Source organism: Mytilus edulis, chromosome 11 (assembly GCF_963676685.1).
Source record: "Mytilus edulis chromosome 11, xbMytEdul2.2, whole genome shotgun sequence".
In the NCBI taxonomy this organism is placed as follows: domain Eukaryota; kingdom Metazoa; phylum Mollusca; class Bivalvia; order Mytilida; family Mytilidae; genus Mytilus; species Mytilus edulis.
Window position 1 is genome coordinate 15659968 of NC_092354.1, and position 23711 is coordinate 15683678.

A 23711-nucleotide genomic window follows, 5' to 3' on the forward strand; every position below is an offset into this window, starting at 1 on the left:
TTTCACATTTCTTCTTTTATTATCTTTTATCTATTTACAGCAACTGAACAATTTTCTGGTTATTTCTATCAAATAACAATTTTTTTATCAAATGCCATTTTCTACAAGTTATTCTGTTACAGTTTGTTTACTACGGACTGAAAGCCATACTCTACATACATAACAGTAGGTATATTTATATTCATTAATAACTTTCAACACATGTGTAAATATGTGTATGTAGTACATACATCCCTTCTTTTTTATGATCCCTGATAAAGAGGAAATAAACTAAATTAGGTTTTAATTTGTAGATTTTTTTTCATGTACTGTAGCTGGTTGTACCAGGCTAAAATTTCAAAAAAATCTACATATCTCATCAGAGATGAGGCAATACTGTGTCTGACTTGCCCTACTCAACTATAAAACAGTTTTCTAGACAAGTAAATATATGAACTGCGTGGGATAGAAATAGACCTTATGCAAATGAATATCAATACATGTGTATATGTTAACTTATTTTGAGTTGACATATGACAAATTCTCTGTGCAAAGTCTGTAACTATGTAAAATTTAGTTGTTATAAGAACCCTATTCAAATTCATCTTACATTACGTATTTACATGTTCCCAAATCCACCAAAGGTAAATACCTGTAAGGGATGTATGGACAATGTATGGACATATTTTTACTTGTATACAAATAAATCAATGATTATCTTTGACTCAGAAAAAAAACCATAACATTGGGAATGGACTTGCATAATGTCAATTTCTATCCGATGCAGCTTATATTATGACTGCTTGTTTATTACAGACAAATAATTAATGAAAAAGTACAACCAATATAGTCATAATTTATCCAGGCAGATTTTTGCATAGTAGTTGTCTTTGGAAATTCCAACATCTGACTTGTGATGGCAAAAATATTTGTCTACTAAAATACATGCCGAAAAATGAAGGACAAAATGATGAATCAACCCTGCTTGGTATTGCAACTAAATTAGCACACTAACAAACTAGAGGCTCTATAGAGCATGTGTCGCTCACCTAGGTTCATGTGTATTATCAGCAATGAGCAAACACACCAACAATTTGTAAGAATAATCATTCAAGATCGAGCATTACATTTGAAGGAGGCGTCAACTGATTATTAAGACTAACTTGTAGATCTTGTACTTTAAAAAAAAAAATCCATATATATCATAGTTTGTAAGATATTAAGGAAAAACGTAACTTGGTAATCAAAGTGCAATAACTCCAATTAGGCAACTGACTATTTATATAAAAGCTATGCTGACTTATTTTTAAATCTTGTCTTGCTGATCTTTGTTGCATTTTATAGTTTTTTTCCGATCTATTGTATTTTCAAAATAATACATGAAATAGAAGAAAAAAAAATTGTAAGAAAATTAGAGAAAATCTGACAGGGTCAAAAAATCTGACAGGGTCAAAAATGTTCAAAATGATTAGATACTGGCCTTTTACATCAAAACTGTCAGATTTTCTCTATTCATAATAACTTATTGGATAATAGACTGAAAATTGGATTTTTACACCTATGTAATTTAAATTCATGTTTGCCATATTCGTTGGCAGGAAGGTCATTGGGCGATTTAGTAAACTTATAAACTGGATTATGATTGTGACCAAATTTGGTTTCATCTGACCTAGAATCTTTTTGTAAAAATTAACTATTTACAACTACATTGGATGACAGATGCAAAGTAATGAGAGTGAGAATAGCTCACTTAGCTCTGTGAGCCAGGTGAGCTAAACTATGGACAGTCATAAAACCCAATCTATACATTTTTACAATGAATTCACATTTTATTTACATTCAATGATAAAAATGTGCATTACTTATATATATATATATTTATAATTATGCTTACATATCACAGCTCAAACAATTCATACACATGAATGATGAAATAAAAATCTTCAAATCAAAAACTGAATTGTCCCCCTTGCCTTTGGGTAAAATGAAAATGGGAAACAATCAAAACTGGCCATATAAAGAAGAAAGAAAAGGGTTGGCATCCCCCAATTCTTCCTTAGAATTAGGCAATGGAAATATTTTTGACGTTTTTTTTATGGGGAATCAAAAAATCTGAAATTATCAGTACAGAAACAAAACAATGTTTCAAACAAATTCATTAGCAGATCCATAAGGATCTTTTTTTACATCACATTACTGTTAATAATTAGGAACATTTCAGACATTTAAAATGCTTATTCAAATCCCATATAAGAGAGTACAGTTTTTGATTTGGAAATTTTTCAACAGCATGAAATACAATTATACACTGTTCCCCAATAGAATTTAATCAGCAAGTATTATCTTTAGATAAATAGTCTTTTTGGCCAATTTCTCATTTGATTCTGTTATTACATATTTTTAACATAAGTTATTCCCCCTTGGCCTATCATAGTATGGTAACTATGGTTACTACGATTCTATTGTATACCAAACCACAAATGATGCTGATCATGCAAATCATGATTATTTAACAGTGATATATTTTCTAATCATGCAAAACAGGATTTTTTAAAAGTGATATATATATATAGTAACATGTATACTTGTAGATGTTTTTGGTGGTAAATGACACTACAGGGAGATAACTCCGTAAAAATAAAATGAATGTTTTAAGCACATTCTTTTGTTAAGGAAATATTAAGCTTCTCAATGATCATTATTAGTGAATGAAATTTTTCCGATAAAGTGTGATTCAATTGTTTTTTTAAATTTTCAAATTTTTGTCAAAGGGGTAAATATCTTGTCAACATTTTATGAAATTTAAATAAGCCAAATTTATCTTAGTCTAGGTTTTTGGTACCAACGTATCAATATTTAATGAAAAATTACTATTGTAATATAAAAACATGACGTTTTATAAAGGTTAAATATAAAAAAAGATTTGAAAACAAATTACAGACAGATAAATTTTTCTTTCCTCTCGCTCTTCGTTTGCAATGAAAATTTATACCCTTATATAAGGGTAACAACTAATACAAAATGAATTGCTAAAAACAGGAACAATGGTGAAATTGCCAGATTACTATTCAACCAAATAAAAATAAATAAAATGTGGAAAAAAATAGGAAAATAATGGATTCTTATCTTTCAAAGGGGATAGAAAGGGGGATATGTGCATGCATTAAGTAGAAATAAAAAGATCTTTTCAATAATGAACAAAAAAATAGAAAAATAGCTAGCACCTTGTTTTTCAATCAAATAGCATGAAACACAGTGAATAACAAGCTGCAAGCATGAAAACAAGTTAAATGAAAATTGCAAGCACTTTAAAAGAAAATAACCCTTTACCCTCTTATTCTAAAAGTTTCATTTTGTCAATTTTTGCAAGATAACGAGTTCCTTGTCAAAACAGAACCCCCCAGTATAAATAAGAGGGACTAGATTAAAAATGTTATCTGGACCTAAACACATTTCAAACGTTGTTTTTTTTCAATCTCCTAAACAGTAACCCTAGATAAGATTAAGTACAATTCATTTTAAGTACATTTCATCAACTCACAAAAATAATTTGTGACTACAGGAATTTGGAGTAAATATAATGGTTAATTCTTCAATATTATAAATAAATGCAGAAATTTAGTTTGAGAGAACAGGATTTAGAAAATCAGAAGAATTTAAATATAATGTCAAGATATAAATTGGGGCAGACATTCAAATTTGATAGAACAAGATTTTGAAATATAAGAGTTTGAGATAACAGGGATAAGGAGTATAAGAGTTTGAGATAACAGAAATTTGAAATATGAGAGTTTGAATTAACAGAATTTTAGAATACAAGAGTTTGAGATAACAGAAATTTGAAATGTAATTAAGTGTTTGAGATAATAGAAATTCGAAATATAAGAGTTTGAGATAACAGAAATTTAAAAGATAAGAGTTTGAGATAACAGAAATTAGGAATATAAGAGTTTGAGATAACAAGCATTTGGAATGCATAACTTTGTGATAACAGGAATAAGAAATAAAAAAGTTTGAGATAACAAGACTTATAAATATATTTTCAGAATTAAGAATACATATAATTCAATTTGCATCAAAATTGCATCAAAATTAGTAAATATGTTTCAGATTTGCCCGTAAAAATACTCATTCTATCCAAAATAAATTCGCCTGACAATACTTGCTGATAAGTAACTAAATTAAACATATATCACAACTCAAAAATTTCATCATTCTGTCTTGCAATTCGGTCCAATGATGTTTTGACTCTTCTCGTAGAACTTTTTGACTTAATCACAAGAACAGGAGAACTGGTCAAGTCCTTGTCACTGCCGCTAAACCCATCGTTATCATAAAAAGACGGGAGTTGACCATTGCTGTCAAATGAACTCTTCCGTATATTAGAATTTATGCTGTTTGCAGATCGCTGAGATGATGATTTCCGTCGATATGTAAAATCATTGTCAATAACATTGTTGGGAAGGCTCCTGAAAAATAAAAATAAATTTAGATTTCATTGCAAGTTCATGATCAATATCTTAATAAGTTATTTTACATTGTTATCGATAGAGTCCATCTAAGTACTTATGTCTAATTTAGAAATTATGACCATTAGAATTTGGCTGAATTTTCAATCTACTGGCCATAGACCAAATGAATATTTTTTATGGTTTTATTTTCTTAGATGAAGCCTACAAGATTAGACACTGTTTGTTTAGTGTTAATTTCAGAAAATATTGTGTACATTTATAATTACGATTTTTGAAGAATGGACAATAATGCAAGATACAAAATTGTGATTTTGAGAAAAAATCTGCAAACATATATTAGCATCATATTTCAGAATGCAAGTTCTGCTAATTGTGAAAATCACCCAGTCGCATTATTCCAATTAATAAATACCTCGCATTAATTTCTGAATTAACAGTGTGTGTTGACGTCACTTATTTATTTATATGCACAAAACTGACAGTGAAAGTACCCCATTGTCTAGATAGCCATTGTTTAGCACACACTTCAAAAATGTTTTATAATGAACTTTACAATTATTACCCAGAATGCCTAAGATTCTAAAATGGCAAATTTTAAGTTTAGCTACAGCTAAAACTACTTTGAATAAAAGCTTTCGTGTCTAGTGTTTCTACAGTTTTCTACACATATTTACATGTTTTATTTGTCTGTGGGCTTTATAATACTTTATTATGAGATTCTGGATGGAGTTTACATGTTAAGGTGGTACCCAACACTTTAACTAAAATTAATTTGGCTCGTTTAATTTTCTTAAAATTTTGACAAAGTATTTACTTTGACCCTTTGACAAAAATATAAAAATTTCAAAAAAATTGAACCAACCGTTTTATCAGAAAAAATACACTGGTTATATAGCAGTTTGACAAACACTTATTTTGATCATTGAAAAGCTTAATATTCCCTTAACAACACAACGTAATTAAAACGTTTAGCTGATTTTACAGAGTTATCTCCCTGTAGTGTTATGTACCACCTTAAGAGAAGAATTCAAGAGTAATTGGCAAAAATAAAGAAAACAAACCTAAAAAAATAAAAATTTAGAAATGACAGACGTGTTTTTTTTTTGTTTTTTTTTTTTTTAAATCAAACTGTTTTTAATCTACTTCACATCTCACCAAGCAGAATGCAGATAGAAAGAAACATACATATAACTACCATCTAACATTACAACATTCATATATATATATATAGCTTGGTGGACCCAGCCTTTTCCTCTTCAAAGGAAATTATATAATTGTGTAACATTATAATCATTGTGCAGTTAGTTTATTATATAAGCCACGCGAAAAATGGTGAGGCAAACATCAACATCATAAAAAACAGAATGTGAAAAATTGTTAAATATGAGTGAAATATATTATTACTTTTTAAATGTATAAAGCAAAATTCATTAACTCTTATTATTATTTAGCGTACACTCTAGATTCTTAAATGCATTATTGATAACTATTAATAATATAAAGAAAGAAGAGTTTGAATTTATATTTACTTATATGTAGTAATCTATAATTTGTCATTCTCTCCTTGCATAATAATTTAATTTTGGAGAAATAGATTGTGGATTTCTTTTTACATGTTTTATCGTTCTCACTCCTGAACATATATAAAATATTTGCCACTGAAAAACAAGGGAGGCAATTAATTTCAGAGTACTCAACTTACATTATAATGATAAACAAGAATGTGTCCATAGTACATGAATGTCCCACTCAGAATATCATTTTCTCTGTGGACCGTGAAATTGGGATCAAAACTGTAATTTGGCATTGAAATTAGAAAGATTATATCATAGGGAACATGTGTACTATTAAGTTTCAAGTTGATTGGACTTCAACTTCTTCAAAAACTAGCTACATTGACCAAAAACTTTAACCTGAAATGGGACAGATGGACGAACAGGCCAACATACCAGAAAACATCATGCCCCTCTACTATCCTAGGTGGGGAATAAAAAATGAAAAACAATAAAAAGGAGGAATTTTATATCCTAAACCATACTTCATAATTAAAACAAAATAGTTCTATACTAATATATGTTATTCAGGGTAGATAATGAGGTGAACAATTGTGTTAGAGTTACTACTTTTTAAAAACTCAAATCAATTATGAATCAATATTATATAGTCAAGCCAAGCTGAGACTAATGCAAATTTTTACCTTTAATCATTATCTTCTGAAATATCAAAAAATAATTTCACTGCATTTTCAATTTCACTGCCCTCATTATTATTTTAACAAGCTTACTCAAATTTCAGAAATAAATGCATGCTTTTATTTTTTGCGATTCGTTCACCACTGGCAAAATGGGAAATCTTAATTAATTTGATTGCTTTTGGGAGAATTATGAATCAAATGTGAGTTTTGTTATTACAAACATGACATGCATAATACTGTCTAATTTTTGCATCAATACAAAAATTGCAATAATTTCTGAATTCACTCATGTCATTTAACTGTTTATATACATGAAAGCAAGCAAACTTTACATACATAAAAAGAACATGCATCTAACATCATGCAAAGGGAAACAGGATTATCTCTCCTTATATGACGGCCAAGCCAAGAAGGAATTGTCTTTTCCTTTGTAATTTATCTCCCTTTGTCAAAAAAGAAGATCCTTGAATAACTTGTTGTTTCTCCTGCATTTTAGTAACTATATTGTTTTGTTTTTCAATTCTTACGGTGTAAACTTTGCTTTAAATGAATATTGAACAAATATATAATTTAAATTTATTTCAATTTTATAAAGAATATATAATTTTGAAAACATGAAAAAATGAATTTTTCAAAAGGGAAATGAAACTTTTAAGTCTCAAATAAATTTCCTTCAACTTAATTCTAATTTTGAAAAACAGATATAAACTTGAATTTGATTTCAAATTTGATTTCAACAATAATATTTATTTAAAGCTTAATACTTAGCTGTCAACATTCATCGAAAAAACATTCTCGCCAGCTATTGAAATTAAGGAAGAAATTACAAATCTGAAAACAATTCCTTCTCTATTTCTTGCACAACATGCATCTATTTATACATAGTTCAAATATCCCATGGAAATATATTAGAAGATTGAAATAGTATTTGAGTTATCTTCCTTGTCCCTATTAAGTTCACATTGAACAATGTTCTCAGTGCCCACTTTATGCAGTGGACATGCTTACCCCTGCCTGTCAAGAGTCAAGTGTAATTCAGTGCTACAGGCATTTGATAATAATGTGTATATCATCTTTGTTTTTTGTTAATTGTTTTGAACATAAAGCAAGCCATTTGTTTCTTTTTTTAAATTTGTCATGTCGCAGGATTTATAGTTTGCATGCAGTATTTATTTTGATCATAGCTGAAGGCTGTAGTGTGACCTATAATTGTTAGCTTTAACATGTTTTATGTTACTTTGGACTCTAGTAAAAGATTGAATTTAAGACAATATCCTAATATTTACAATTTCCATGAGATATTTGAACTAGGTGTGTAAAACAAATATGATTATTTACCTTTAAAATAAAACTAAACCATACCCAATATTAACATTCACTGTCAGGGAGAGTTAAACTATAGGGGGAGGAGATTTGATGAGCGTCAGAATCGGGAATATTTTTGTTAGATGCAGAACTGAAAAATATGACATATGAGTAAATTAGACATTTCAGCGGGAACATATATACACTTCTGCTCACACTTATTTTAATATTTTTAAGTACCCTTTAGGGGCAGCCCACTTTTGCCATCTGAAAAGTTAAAATTTATTTTCCAAATAAAACTTAATAAATATAAATAAATTGCCTACTCCATAATTGGTCCTGTAAATAGAGATATTTTTTTTTAGTTGCTTCCCTTAGAATAAACATGTACAAAGAGCCTATGGAAATACAAAACTAATCTACAAGTATATGTAATTTATGTAATCTTTTTTTTAGAATCATTAAATTCCACATAATATTTTGTTAAGGTAGCCAGTAAGAAACTGTTGATGTCAATAGTTATTTTCTTTTATCAAAAATAGGATAAAATGCCATTATTTCACTCACAGTTTACAAGCTCAATTTGCATGGATAGGGCTAATTTTATCCAGTAGTAAATTAAACCAGTCAGCAATTGACAAAGGGAAATAATCTGTGTCAAATGACTAATATGGCAATTGTACTATTTTTATGATAAAAGAAAATAAATGGCATGTCCAGTCTATACTAAATGCAGAGTGGACTTTCTAGAAATAACAAAATCATTGTGAGCTGAAGTGTAGATGGAATAGCAAAGCATGCATATCAAAAAAAAATAGATATCTCTACACATCTTTATTTCATTCTCAGCTACACATACTGTTTTATGTATATATCTATTTACTGTGGATTCATTATTACAAGTTTAAGGTGGTACCTAAAACTACAGGGAGATAACTCTGTAAAGTCAGCTAAACGTTTTAATTACGTTGTGTTGTAAAAGGAATATTAAGCTTCTCAATTATCAATATTGGTGTTTGTCGAACTGCTATATAACCAGTGTAATTTTTCTGACAAAACGGTTGGTTCAAAATTTTTGAAATTTTTATATTTTTGTTAAAGGATTTACTTTGACAAAATTTTATGAAAATTAAACGAGTAAAATCAATTTTAGGGAAAGTGTTGGGTACCACCTTAATACCAATTATTGCAAGTTTCAATGTTCAATGAAATACATTTTCTAAAGGATTTTACACAGGATTTGGCTAATCAACAAAATATTTAGAAATCTTAAAATCCTCTCTTCACCAGGCTGTTCTGATAAAAATTATTAGATGAAATTTCTGCCTCAAAATTTCTGTAAGTGTTATGATTTTAGGTATATAATAATATATCTTTAATTCACAAATCTGAACATTCAAAAGACAGAAAAAAAGAACAGAGTATTGTTTGCGGGAGTCAGTTTCACAAAAAAATTTCGACTATTAAAGATTGATTTTAGGTATATACTGAAATCAATTGTTCACAACTTTGATCATTTTAAGTCATACGACTTTTTTGTGAAACTGACTCCAGAGATCCTAATGTGATTGGCATGGACACTAGTTCTATATATAGTTAGATTGTATAAATGTAATGATGATAATTACGCAGTGTTTCCACATACATTGACTGATTGACATGAAATATCATGATTTAAAAATAAATAAATTTGGAAGTTCAACTATCCATCTGTTTTGAAATATTGGCCACTGGTCAAGAGAATCAATATATAATATTATACCACATTTATTTATACATGTAATCTCACCTTATTGTCGCTTGTAGAAATAAAATTGCAATAAAAAAATTCATGCATATAATTTCAGATTTACATTTATTTAAAAAATTCCATAGAATTGTTCTTACTAAAATGTTGTAAAACTAAAAAAATACAAATGCATGCAAATGCACTTAAATAATTGTACATGCACTAGTACTAAATTCATTTACTGCTTGGTGAAGTGTGAAATATACTATATAATCTTCAAATAATCGGGTGATTTCGCCATATAAAAATGTTAGTATTTTTCATTAATTTACTTTCTTGTAGATGCATACAGAGTTTAAATTCTGCCAAGTAATTTTCATTTTCTTAATACAGTGAAACCTGGCTAAACCTTATACTGTATTAAACTGAAAACCTGTATAAACCAAACATGTTCTTAAGCAATGTCATTTCAATTTGTATGCGCTGTGAACCTGATAAAACCAACATAAGCCTGAATACCTAATAAAAGTTTAGCATGTGGTTCGCAATTTGCATTGTACACATAAGGGAGCTACCATTTGATTTTTATGGGGGGGCTAGGATGAAAAATTGTGTCCTGCATTTTTTTTTAGTTGTAATCTCTGTCCTGCCTTTTTATTTTTCACTCTATTCGGTCCTGCCTTTTTTTTTATTAGTTTATCCCGACTTTTTTTTACCTAAATTGTCATCCTGCTTTTTTTTTTTGCAAAGTGTCTCATCCTGCCTTTTTTTTTTTACTCAAAACTCCTGTCCTGCCTATTTTTTTCAAATTTCATCCTAGCCCCCCCCATAAAAATCAAATGGTCAGCTCCCTAAGACATGTCTGAAATAACGTATATATGGGTCATGTATTTCCATGTGTTTATAGACATGATAGATGTGAAATTTTTAAATGCATGAAATCTCTTACCAATCAATAACCATACTTTTGATTGTTTCAACTTTTAATTACCTTGCATTTTTTTCCATCTTGTTAACGTTAGATTTTAATTGTGCAATAGATGTGTCATATTTTGATAAAAAGTCCATTCCTGATTCGCCATTTGCTGCAGCTTTTTGAGATGAAGATGATGACGACGATGAATCTTTTGGCACGTTTTTTTCACTTTCGTTACTTTTAGCACTTGTGTTTGATTTTTGACTAGCGGATCTTGTCCGTGACACAGGGTCTATCACGACTGTTTCATAACGGTCAGGTATTGAAGAGACATCCTCATTTTGCACCGGAATTAATAAATGCTCTCGTAAAAATAAACTATCATTTGTCCATAGTTGGTTTTCTCTTTTTATTTGTTCCACCTGAAAAAACAAAATTAATGTTATCATAAAAATAAAACTATCATTTGTCCATTGTAGGATTTTGCCATTTTTTCTTGCAGATTATTGTTCTTTCTGAAAATATAAATAGTAAATACTCCTAAAAAAAATATGCTAACATCCATTTTGGACCATATATAGTTGTCTCTTTTAATTCATTGTAATTGTTCCACTTGAAAATAAAAATAACAAATGCCCCCAAAAAATGCTCAAACTTTACAACTCATCATTAAGTAGCTGCTGTCATCAAATATGAATTCATTAAAATCTGTTTAAGAGTTTTTGAGAAAAGTGTGACAAAAATATTTTGAGGACGAAATGGCGGACACAATATAAATCCCCCTGTATTAAAGAGTAGGGTTTATAACAAATATCAGTTATAAAACACCTCCCCCTCTACCTTAATAAATTTGCCCTAATATTTGTATATATAAATGTCATTATTTTCTGAAACATATTTTGCTGGTTTATATTCTGGACGCCAGTCTTTACTTCTTTTGTATATCATGTATATATATAATTTAATTGTTATGCGTTTACTTTTCTTCATCATTGTACATTGGCTAGAAGTAAAGGGGGGGGGGGGGTTGAGATCTCATTTTAACATGTTTAACCCTGCCACATTTTTGCGCCTGTCCCAAGTCAGGAGCCTCTGGCCTTTGTTAGTCTTGTATTATTTTTAAATTTAGTGTCTTGTGTACAATTTGGAGTTTAGTATGGCGTTCATTATCACTGAACTAGTACATTTATTTGTTTAGGGGCCAGCTGAAGGATGCCTCCGGGTGCGGGAATTTCTTGCTGCATTGAAGACCTGTTGGTGACATTCTGCTGTTGTTTGTTCTATGGTCGTGTTGTTGTCTCTTTGACACATTCCCCATTTTCATTCTCAATTTTATTTGAAGTGCCCTCTGTTATTGTTTGTGTCCATATTTTACATGGAATTTGCAAATCACTGCTGAACAGTACAAAAACACATCTGGCACTGATATTCAGATAGATTACATCACATGACAAAGGGAAGTCCTGTGACTTAAACTGAATAAATAGGAAAATCTCTGTAATGCATGTACATGTATTATATGAGCTATAAACAGGATGTTACAAGTAATACTGCCACAAAGTAACTATTTTCTATGCATTGAGTCAGGATTTAAGATTATGTACACACTTCTTAAAATACAATTGAGCTCAGGTTTTGTTTCAAAGATATTTCTATTAAATAAAGAGATGTAGCTATATATAGATATATATAGTAATTACGCTTGCCAATGAGACAACTATCCACCAAAGTTCAAATGAATAAGATGTAAACTGAATGAGAAAGAAAAACCCAAACTGTTTTATCAGCTATATAAGGCCCTAACATGAAAAATATGAAACAATTCAATTGAGAAAACTAATGACCTAATAGCTATAAAAAAAATTACAAAGAAGAAAAAATATATGAAAACAATGCAATATAGTCAGCCCTTATCTATTTGTTATCTGAAACCTGTGCCTCTCTGCACATATGAAGATTAAACACTCACCGGGGTTTTGCTTCTTTTTTTTCACATGTTTGGAAAAAATAACCCATAAAATGTCTGTTTCATTTTTCATTTAAGTTTATCAGTATCTGAGGGTCTGGATGGGGTTACAGAAGGTGAATAATGAACATAAAAGGGCAGAATAAAAATGAAATAATAGAATACTATTTAAAAGTCAATAAAAATAAAAAATAAAAAAAAGAAATAAATGGACAAAAAGGGCAAAATAAAGAGTGTAACATACATGACATAAAGAATAGATGAAAACAGGCAAAAAATTAAAGAATAGAGCATAATGGGGTACTAAAACATAAAAGGAAATAGAGAATATATAATGACCTAAAAAATACTGAAACAAGAAATGAAAGACCCCCGTAGCTTTCAAACAGGACATATATATAACACATGTACACATTTGTATCATATGAAATCATCTTCAAACTTGATAAGGAAATAAGATAATTATCCTATCAAAAAACTTTAATTTTAAGTTAGTTATGAAAACCAATTAAAATTACAAATATATTTTCCTGTTTATAATTGTACGCATCATGTACATGTATTAGCAACTTGAAAAAGCAGCTTTTAAAATTTATATTTCCTCTCTAGCATTGTAATACTTGAGTAATTCAATACATGTACAGTGAAACCTGACTAAACCGAACCCTTTCGGGACTTGAGATTTCGTTCGGTTTTGGCAGGTATTCGGTTTCATCAGGTTCACAATGCATAAAATGTGATATGATTGGTCTTCAGAACAAGTTTGGATTAGACAGGTTTCCGGTTTATTCAGGGTTCGGTTTAATCAGGTTTCACTGTATATTGATATATTGGAATCCCCAAGTCCTTCAGAAGTTTCCGTTTCTGTTAGCCAATAGATATAGGAAGATGTGGTGTGAGTGCCAATGAGACAACTCTCCATCCAAATAACAATTTAAAAAAAAGTAAACCATTATAGGTCAATGTACGGCCTTCAACACGGAATATACTGTAAATTCAGAAATTATTGTGAGCTTTTATTATCACATAATTATTGCGATTTTCTAATAATGGACAAAAATATGAGATTAATTATTGCGATTTCAGGAAAAATCACTCTACATGTATATATATGCAGATATGAGAGTCTGGGTGAGGTTTACAGAAAAGATAATCTGGGACACAAAATGCAGAATAAAGGGCAGAAAACACAAAAAATAGAGAAAAATAGACCAAGAAAATAAAGAAAACAAAATAATTTAGTGATGAAATACAAAAAAATAGAGATTACTGATAAAAAAATTAAATATATAAAGAATAGCCAAAAAGAAAAAAAATAATAAGACATGGGGCTGAAATATTACGAATAGAGAACAATGGGTAAATAAATACAAAAAGATGTAGCAAAAATTTCGAAAATACAATAAATGAAGTACACTTAAACCATCCTTTAATATATATATATATGTATTAAAACAAATATTTGATCATCTAAAGTGTGTACTTTACACACAATGACACTTTCTCCATGTGATATCATGATATGGCTTCTATATAAACTTACGGTAACCGTTTTATCTGCATACAAATATAGACATAACCTTCAACTTCATCATATGATAATATGACTAAATATTACATAGATTATAGGACAGCAGCACCTGGATGCTAGATGGCTCAATATCTTTAATTGTTTTTCCATAGGCGATAATGGTAACGTTTTTTCCTGTAGCTCAGTCCATATCGTAAACTTGGATATGTATGATAGCTTGTTTCGAAGCTGTGACATTTTCACATATGTGGTTAAATTTTCGGGGTACGAAGTGAGATTACTTTTTCCGTAAATTAGCAAACCCCGAACATCCTTTTGTGATGCGGCTCCTTGTGGTAAAATATCCCCTTTTTAACACAATAAGTTCTTTGAAAATTTAATACTTTGAACACATTCAATAGCTCCATAGTTTTTACACATTTATTCTATGTTCCTCTACTTTCCTAATCACCACAAATAATTAAGTTCAGTCATTTGTTAAAAATAGAAACATGTCCAATATCACTACACAGAGATTTTTTCTTTACACGTGACTTTTGAGTTCCTCATTTCAAGGCGCATTAGGGATGTTGTCCCATATTGCAATCCATAGTTCTGATTTTTCCAAATATTTTTATGTGATCTTCATCGGTATGACATTCTGAATAAATCTGTGTATTTTTGTCCATTTCTGAAAAAAAATAAAGTTGTTTCAGCACTATAAGGCAATGACACTTTTATCGTTATATTTATTTATTTTGAATACAAAGTGTATGCATAATTAATTTCTAACAGTATACCTTCACTAGTCAAAAGAAGGACAAAACATCTGAATGTAACCTTAAAATACAACACACAGACCCTGTTAAAGCATTCAATAAAATTTTCTGGTGCCTAAAAGTGCATTTTGACAGAGAAATTATGCAAAAATGAAGATTTCATAAAAAAAACACCAAAATACTTAATTATTCTAGCCGGTGGAAACCTGGTATTTTATACTGTAGAAACCACTATAAACTACTGTAAAAGTCATTTGAATCATATAATTAGAGTGCGATGAAGTGCAAATTTTCAAAACTTGGTTCTTTCACATAATTGTATTTGAGAAAAAATGTTTTTTACATGTATTTCAGTGAAAATCTTTTAACAGTGAGATATCGGCATGAGGTTTTTAAAGGAAACATTGTGACATCACACGTAATATAGCGTCATTAAATAACGACATATCAAAATAATGCTAATTATAGTTTGCAGTGTTACATGAGGAACAGTTGCCGCAAGGTTTAACTTGAAATATGGAGTCGAAAAGATCAGTAACCAAGCATTTTCATTTAATGCCAAGACCATAGCAACAGTTTGCATATCAGTATATTTTTAACATACCGACTGTAATTTGAATTGCATAAATACCATAAATAAACAATTTAGAGCTTGCCAAATAAAACAAAATGCTTACCAGTTATTCAGGACCTTTTAAAACCTCTAGTTTGTCATCTCAGGTTAAAAAGTAATGATATGACTGGAACTGAAATAAGACAAAAAAATTACTCAGGCTGTGTTATTATTTGGTTTGAATGCATAAGTATTATTGAGAGAGCAAAAATCAAATTCTTGAACGTTTTATCGCAAAGAAAGAAAAATGCTTCTCCCTTGTGGCTTATCAACCTTCATTTAAATCTTTTATATTAGAAGTAATGAGTGGTAGCTAACTAGCTTAATAGTTGAAAAGGTGCAGCAATATTGTTTTCGAAAGGTTTGTTGACCCTCCCCCTTTTTCACTGAGAAAAGACAATATCTTGTGATTTGCTAGTGTGCATTACAAATAATAATTCATGATTTCTTTAATACATGTACATGTTTGTCTGTTTATTAACTGCCTATGATATCTACTGACTGACCATGGGTCAAATTATTGGATAAAAGCACATGATGATGATGTATTTCACTTTACTCGTATGGAGTGTGTTATCTCCCTTGATTATCAGTTATTCCTGTAAACCGGAGTGATAATTACATAACAAAGACTGTATTGTGTCATGTTTACTTACAGATAAAACTATTATGTTAGTTCATGCCTTTTTCAATTCATAAACAAATTCCTTTCGGATCTCTCGGGGTGTAAACAAAGTTAGAATTGTGCCTAAAAAAAGTGTTCAGCCCCGTGCCTGTAATGCTTTCTAAAAGCGAAAATTTCATTGAGTATCTGCTGGTATTTATCTATAATGGTTATCTGAAATCATCTGGGATATCTGGGTATAAATAAAAAAATACTTACCATCATTTTCACAATTTTCCCGGGTGTACAAGGTGAAATCATCCATAGATCACTCTGATAACTTCTGATTTATCTTTTGTAAATTGGCTCAATATCTTTAATTGTTTTTCCATAGGCGATAATGGTAACGTTTTTTCCTGTAGCTCAGTCCATATCGTAAACTTGGATATGTATGATAGCTTGTTTCGAAGCTGTGACATTTTCACATATGTGGTTAAATTTTCGGGGTACGAAGTGAGATTACTTTTTCCGTAAATTAGCAAACCCCGAACATCCTTTTGTGATGCGGCTCCTTGTGGTAAAATATCCCCTTTTTAACACAATAAGTTCTTTGAAAATTTAATACTTTGAACACATTCAATAGCTCCATAGTTTTTACACATTTATTCTATGTTCCTCTACTTTCCTAATCACCACAAATAATTAAGTTCAGTCATTTGTTAAAAATAGAAACATGTCCAATATCACTACACAGAGATTTTTTCTTTACACGTGACTTTTGAGTTCCTCATTTCAAGGCGCATTAGGGATGTTGTCCCAGATACACAAGTATTTCACAACAAAAATAAGCCACTAACCGATGTACAATTATAAACTCATCATAGGTACCGAAATGAAATTTTATACAACAAGTCACAAGACACAAGTGCATGTTTGTACATGTAATACAAAGGAATCAATTGCGAAAAACATTTTTGTCAACTTAAATTTTTATTAATCTTCAAAAGAAGTGATGAGATATTTAATACTACAAGAATTCTTTTGACAAGAAAATCCCTACAAACAACTGTTAAAGCAGATATAGCAAAGGCATATCACTCAATTTGCAATTCATCATTTGAAAGTCACAGCGAGGCACTATTCAACATTAAATATATAGACGTTACGTTACCTTCAACTTGATCATATGATAATATGACTAAATATTACGTGGATTATAGGACAGTAGCACCTGAATGCTACTAATACACAAGCATGAGAAGTATTTCACAATGTTAAAAAAAGCCACTAACCGATGGACAATAAACTGTCCATTTTCTACATTTGAAAATGCCTGTACCAAGTCAGGATTATGACAGTTCTTGTCCATTCGTTTTTGATGCGTTTTGTTATTTGATATTGCCGTGTGATTATGGACTTTCCGAATTGATTTTCCTCCGAGTTCAGTATTTAGTGATTTTACTTTTTCATAGATACCAGTATGAAATTTTGTACGCCAGACGCATGTTTGTACTACAAAAGATTCATCCGTTTGACAATTTTGATTTCAGTAAATCAGAAAATAAGGATGTGCCAGTGGCATATACAAAATGTATACATGATATATACCTGTCAACACAGTTGTATAGTCATGAAATCCCTACAAATAACTGACAAAACCAAAAGTAAAGGAATATAACTTGTATTGTTGTTCCTCATCTCAAATCAAAGAATCAGAATTATAAATTTAAAAAAAATCAACAACAACAAAAAAAAGAGTCATTTTTGCAGAGTGATCTCCCCTTCTAATGTTAATTTCCATGTCATAGGACAATAAAAATGTTGATTTTGAGTTTTCCTCAAGCTAGATTTTATGGGACATTTTTCTGTGTATAATTAGCACTTTAGGGCTTTAATGCTATAGATTAGAACTGAAACATTTTCAGTTGCAATTAGTTTGAGGTTAAAACTTAGTTTGACTGGACTAATAATGAGGTTTCATTACATTAAGCAAAAATTTAAACATCAGATATTGATGGTCTCAGTCACTCTAAGCATGCTTAGTCCTGATCAAGAATTAGGAATTACAGGACCAGAACTGGCAAAAAATTGGCTTTAATTCGAAATAAAAAATAAAAAAACATTGCAAAGGCAGATTAAGGGGGAGGGGATTAGTGTAACTGGGCTCTCCCTTTTAGATTGAAAAAAAATTGGTTGATTTATAATCACTAGGGAATCACTGAAGCGCGACATTAGAGGATCCCCTCTTAGGCAGTAAGTGTGCCCCCCTTATGAAAATGTCTTTATCTGCATGGAACTGAATCCAGTGGACAATCCACACCCAAAAACAAAACAAATTATAATAGTCCTTCATAAAATCTATGTTTCTGGTAATAACAATACTATATTTAGCTACAAATGAACCATACAACATGTGTTACATAAAAAAAGTATCATTAAACAAATAGTTACATGCCACTTCCTAAACAACATGTTACATGTACTTCCTACATACAAAGTAGTTAATATGTACTAATGGAAAAATAGTATTAGTACAAATGAACATACATATCTACCATGTCTACATGAGGATCTAGATGGGGTTTATAGAATAAAGAATAATGGCTAAATATTATAAGGAACAGACAAATAATATTAGCCAAAATTTTAGAAAAGAGAATAATGGGGTACAAATGTAAAAAGATTTATAGCTGTGGAAAATAAAAAAATTATTTAGGTAAAATGTATTATGTACAATAAAATACTGATTTAAAAGAAATGAACGATGTGTGGAATAAAGAAATCAAGTAATTGTCAAAAATGTATTATCATGATTATCAACCGTTTAATATTTTTTATGAGAATTTTATACATTAAGATTTATTGTAACAATTAAAGAAATGCCCTATAAATTTAATCTGATGTCCATTTTTTTTTTATTCCATTCACTTAATAGAGAGAAAAAAAGAAAGAATACAGTGTATAAATTCACAACACCAAATGCTTGCATTATTATTATCAATCCTTTCCATTTTATTGCTGTTCTTAAGCATGTAAATATTTTCACCTGGGCTACTGAAATTTTATTTATATTTTGCATAAAGATACAAATAGTTAAATCATATTTACATTTTAATGAGGATTTCATAGATTAAAATTTATTGTCATGATTGTAAAAGTTAAAGAAAATGTCCTTAAAATTAAATGAATACAAAAATAAGGACATCCTATCTTGAGACACTATAATTTCGATAAAATATTACTTTTTATCAAACTTTTTACTTTAAAGACTGAATTCCGGTACATATTTCTATGCAAACCTCAAATTTTACCATCGTTGTGACAGAGAGTAACTTTGCTGTTAGGAGATAACTGTATTGTTTTTTAAGCTCCGACGGCATCAATTGGGGATTTGATGGTCGCAAATTAAGTTTACTGGCGACGCGTTAGCGGAAACAGTAAACGGGTATTTGCGACCATCAAATCCCAAATTGATGCCGTCAGAGCTTAAAATACAATATTGTTATCTCCATTCTAATGAAACTGACAGAAAACAACGTTAAAACATGTATTTAAAATCGGTCATATGCCGTCTGCGCTTGCGCGTACGTCCCATAGCATCAATTGTCAATTGATGCCATGTAATAAAGTGACGTTATCCAATCAAAATGAACGCTACAAACGTTGTTGCATTAGAATTATTGTTTTCTGTATACCATTGTATTCACAAAGGTTATCAGAATAAACTTGTTGTTAGCTATATATACCATGTATTCTAAATAGAAAAGACTGGGCACTTACATTAAAGGTTTTAAGTTCATGAAGTTCCATTCCTGCTTATTCTTCAGGTATATAAACTAATTTAACAATCAATGTCTAATAAATGTAGATCTATTGGAAATTATATAAAAGTGTGTCAATTTTATAACTTTACCATGTGCATATTTAACAATATCATAGGTAATTGACACGATTAAATTATGACATTTGAATTTTTATTTATTCAAAAATATATAAAAAGAATAAAAATTACAAATTTCATTACACTGATTAACAAACTTATTTATCACACCATACAGGTAAATGGTGTTAATTAATAAAGACAGGTGTCAGTTTATTATTCATTTTAATCACTTGTCCAATTGTTAATTGGCAATAATTACCTGTATGACCTGACATAACACTATTTTTGATTGAAGGGAAAAAATGTCCAGGAAACATTTCTAAGAGAATTATTTATACCCAACAGGACATAAAACTCAAAACTTTTCAGATTAACATAAATTTAATAATATAAAGTTTTTTCTATGATGGAAGTAATAATAGAAGTCAATATTACTAAATACTTCCATGGCTTGACAAAGAAATTAAACTTCCCTATATAAATCTTGCATTGTAAATTCATGTATATGACCTTTGACCTATAGTGGTTTACTCTTACAAATTGTGACTTGTTGGAGAGTTGTCTCATTGGCACGCATGCAAGCTATACTTTATTGTAGTTTTAACATGGGTAGGCATTATATTTGTGATTATTTATGCCTGAGCTATACATTCTATAGTGAGGGCTAAAATAACACGAATATAGTGCCTACCCATGTTAAAACTACAATAAAGTATAGCTTGCATCAATTATTTCTTAAGTAAGTCATGTCATGAAAGTATCTAAATGGCTTTTGCCCATTTAGTTATTTGGGGTTGATGTCTCATTGAGATGTTTACCCTGCAACCCCTTTTAACTCTTTTTATTTGTTTAAATGTAGATATAAGAAGATAAACAAGCAACTGACTGGCAATGTGATGTTTCAGAGGGAGGAGTTTGAACAGCCAACATGAACGGTTGTTGTATCTAGGTCAAATATTTCAATTTTCAAATGCAACGTTAACACATTCCAGTCATAATAAATGAATTAGTAATGTTCAACATGTGTATCATTTATTAAAGAGTTTAGAAGTGTTTTAATTAATGAACTATATTAAATGCATGACAATTTGATAAAATTCATTATTCTGCAGTAGTCAATATACAATGTACGCATGTGCAAACAAATTTTATTGGATTTAGAGCATGGGTTCATTCACAAAGGGAAAGAAGCACATCATATTAAAATCATACATTAAATCACTTTAAATTGTCAATGATTTCCAATTGGCAGTTGTTATGCCTAAATGCTAGTTCAAGGGAATTTGGGTATTGGCATATCTTTTCTATTAAAAAGATTGCCATGATCAAAATTATTATTAATATTAGTTAACATGGTTAAAGCTTGAATTTTTTTGGGGTGGAGATCTTGTGTTGTTGCATTGATGTTATATCATGTATATTGTAGTTTTGATTCATATGCATGGAACTGTTTCTATTACTTTTTTACACTACTATTACATATAGATATTGGAAGATGTGGTATGAGTGCCAATGAGACAACTGAGTGTTTCTATTTAAAAAAATGTGACTGTTAACAGCTGGATATTTAGAGATTACCCTTTGAAAAAACCATTAGCATGATTAGCAAATGTATTACTAGTAAGTCTTGTGTCTCCAATTGCAAGACAAAATGGATTTTTACATCGGATGACCGTGAAGGCATTCCAGTGTATTGCTGCGGCCTTGATTTCCATTACGCTACTTTTGTGTTGGATTGTAACCGATCTATAAACATGATAAATATGCAGATATTATGGAGTGCAAAATAACATTCCTTATACTTATAAATTCATTTTTACAATCACTCAGAATATTGATGAAACCCGGGTCTGTATACTTATTTTATGTAGTTTGGGAATTGATCATTGATATTGAAATTACTAAAAAAATTTGCTTTGGTCTTATTTATATTTTTGTAGTTTTATGAATGAATTTTAACCAGATTTTATATGATATATTCAAATTGACAATGTTAAGCAATATTTTCTTACTTGTACATGGTCATGGCCAAATACAAACATGACAAAAAGATGTGTGTTTACTACATGTATTACCCTACCCTCCCTATTTTTTTTAAGTTAAAAATTATCCTACCCTAAAGTTTTTTTTTCATAATTCAATAAGCACTTTAAACATGGTTAAAATCAGAATGTACATGTACCTCACATACACTCAATGCAAAAAAAAAATTGAGAAAATAAAAAAAATCCCTGTCTAATTGTGTAAATGTACCTACATTTACCATGTTTACCCTATTTTTTTATTCAAAGATGTAAATGTAAGAGGAAACACACATATTATATTTTTTGGCCAAACAAAGACACAAAAAATTGCTTGTCTGGTCATGCTGGTCGGTCAAATGTACTAGTTGGGCATTCCATTTCCACATCCCTGCATGAACTATAAAGGGAAAAACAACAACCACTACTAAATTACAGTCTCCTGATACAGTAATTGGTGTATTTTAACATGTTTGTGGATGCCCATGTTTATGCCAAAGGTTTAAAAGAATCTGATACAAATTTTAAAACAAAAATTAGCGTGAAGCCTGTTGCTACAAAAGTTTATCCTTGAACAAACAAATCGAATCAAAATATAATGCTGAAAACTGTCTGCATGTAACATCAACAGTAAGAAATATTCTGTTAGCAGAATAGACCACTTTCAAGTTCACCCATCACTGGAACAAACTTGTCAATTAGGCGCGCCTTTGTGAAGTCATTTACCAGATAGAGGGGGTCGCCTGTATCCCTGCACTATCAACGTTCATCAAGCGTCTAAGTGATTGTCATTGTGTAGGATAAACTAGTATAATTTTTGTTTCGTAGGTACTTTAGCACAATTCCCTAATGACAACACTGCTGATTGTCAATTACGAGAATTTAGTTTGCCGAATAAATCGTGCAATATAGTATTATAATTTTCCAACCACTCGCTCCACATTTGAATGGAAGTGACGATGCCCCTAAACGCACGAATGATGTTCATTAAAACCAGAGTTTTTGACGGAAATGCATCGAACTCGAAAGTTGTCTATTCTTTGAAGTGTATAGTTTTAGACTTCAATGCCTGGAAATCAAAGGAAACTAGAATTGGTATAACCTGCAGGTACATGTATGTTTAGTTTCACCAGAGACATATATACGCATGTGTATATATGTCTCTGGTTTCACATACATGTACTTTTAACTTTGACAGTTCCATGTTGACACTCAATATTCTTACCGTAGTTCCATATTTGAGCGAAATGCCTTGGAGAGTATCTCCTTTTACAATTGAATGTTTTATATAGGTTGAGTTTTTCTGTGTTAATCGTGAATTTGTTCCATATTTTGTTTGATTTCGCACTAATTTCCCCAGAAACTGTTTTTCCTCACCACCACCTTCCGCCATTTTGGCCACACGTAATCACGTGGGATGGATAAAAATAAATCGAACATAAAAAGGGCAAGATAAAATGCTAAACGTCTCACGCAATGGAATCTATTGTGACGTCACATAATCACGAAATGAGGTACATAAAGGTAGGGGATAAACCATATGTAGAGAAAAATTCTATCCGGGTGAAATATCACCTGTTGGGGAAAAATGTTACTGTAGTTTTTGTTATTTTTTTATCCAGAGGAAAATAATTCACTGTGATATATTTTCCATTGACGTGAAATTCTATCTGGGAAGTTAAAATATTGAATAGTTAATTGATATTCTGAAACATACACTGAAAATGATTTACCGTCTTA

The 23711-nt window shown here is 30.2% G+C and overlaps 1 protein-coding gene and 1 long non-coding RNA gene across 2 annotated transcripts; both read right to left on the reverse strand.

The window, feature by feature from the left end:
- Positions 1–23400, reverse strand: LOC139495218 (lysM and putative peptidoglycan-binding domain-containing protein 2-like). Its single transcript, XM_071283443.1, has 3 exons — positions 23197–23400; positions 10671–11017; positions 1–4448 (listed from the first exon to the last, which is right to left on the reverse strand). The coding sequence occupies exons 1-3, from the start codon at positions 23362–23364 to the stop codon at positions 4172–4174; spliced, it is 792 nt and encodes a 263-aa protein (XP_071139544.1). The 5' UTR covers positions 23365–23400; the 3' UTR covers positions 1–4171.
- Positions 14499–16887, reverse strand: LOC139495219 (uncharacterized). The gene is made up of 3 exons (XR_011657291.1): positions 16347–16887; positions 15528–15596; positions 14499–14762 (listed from the first exon to the last, which is right to left on the reverse strand). It is a non-coding gene; the product is annotated as an uncharacterized lncRNA (long non-coding RNA).
- Positions 23401–23711: the final 311 nt, after the last annotated feature.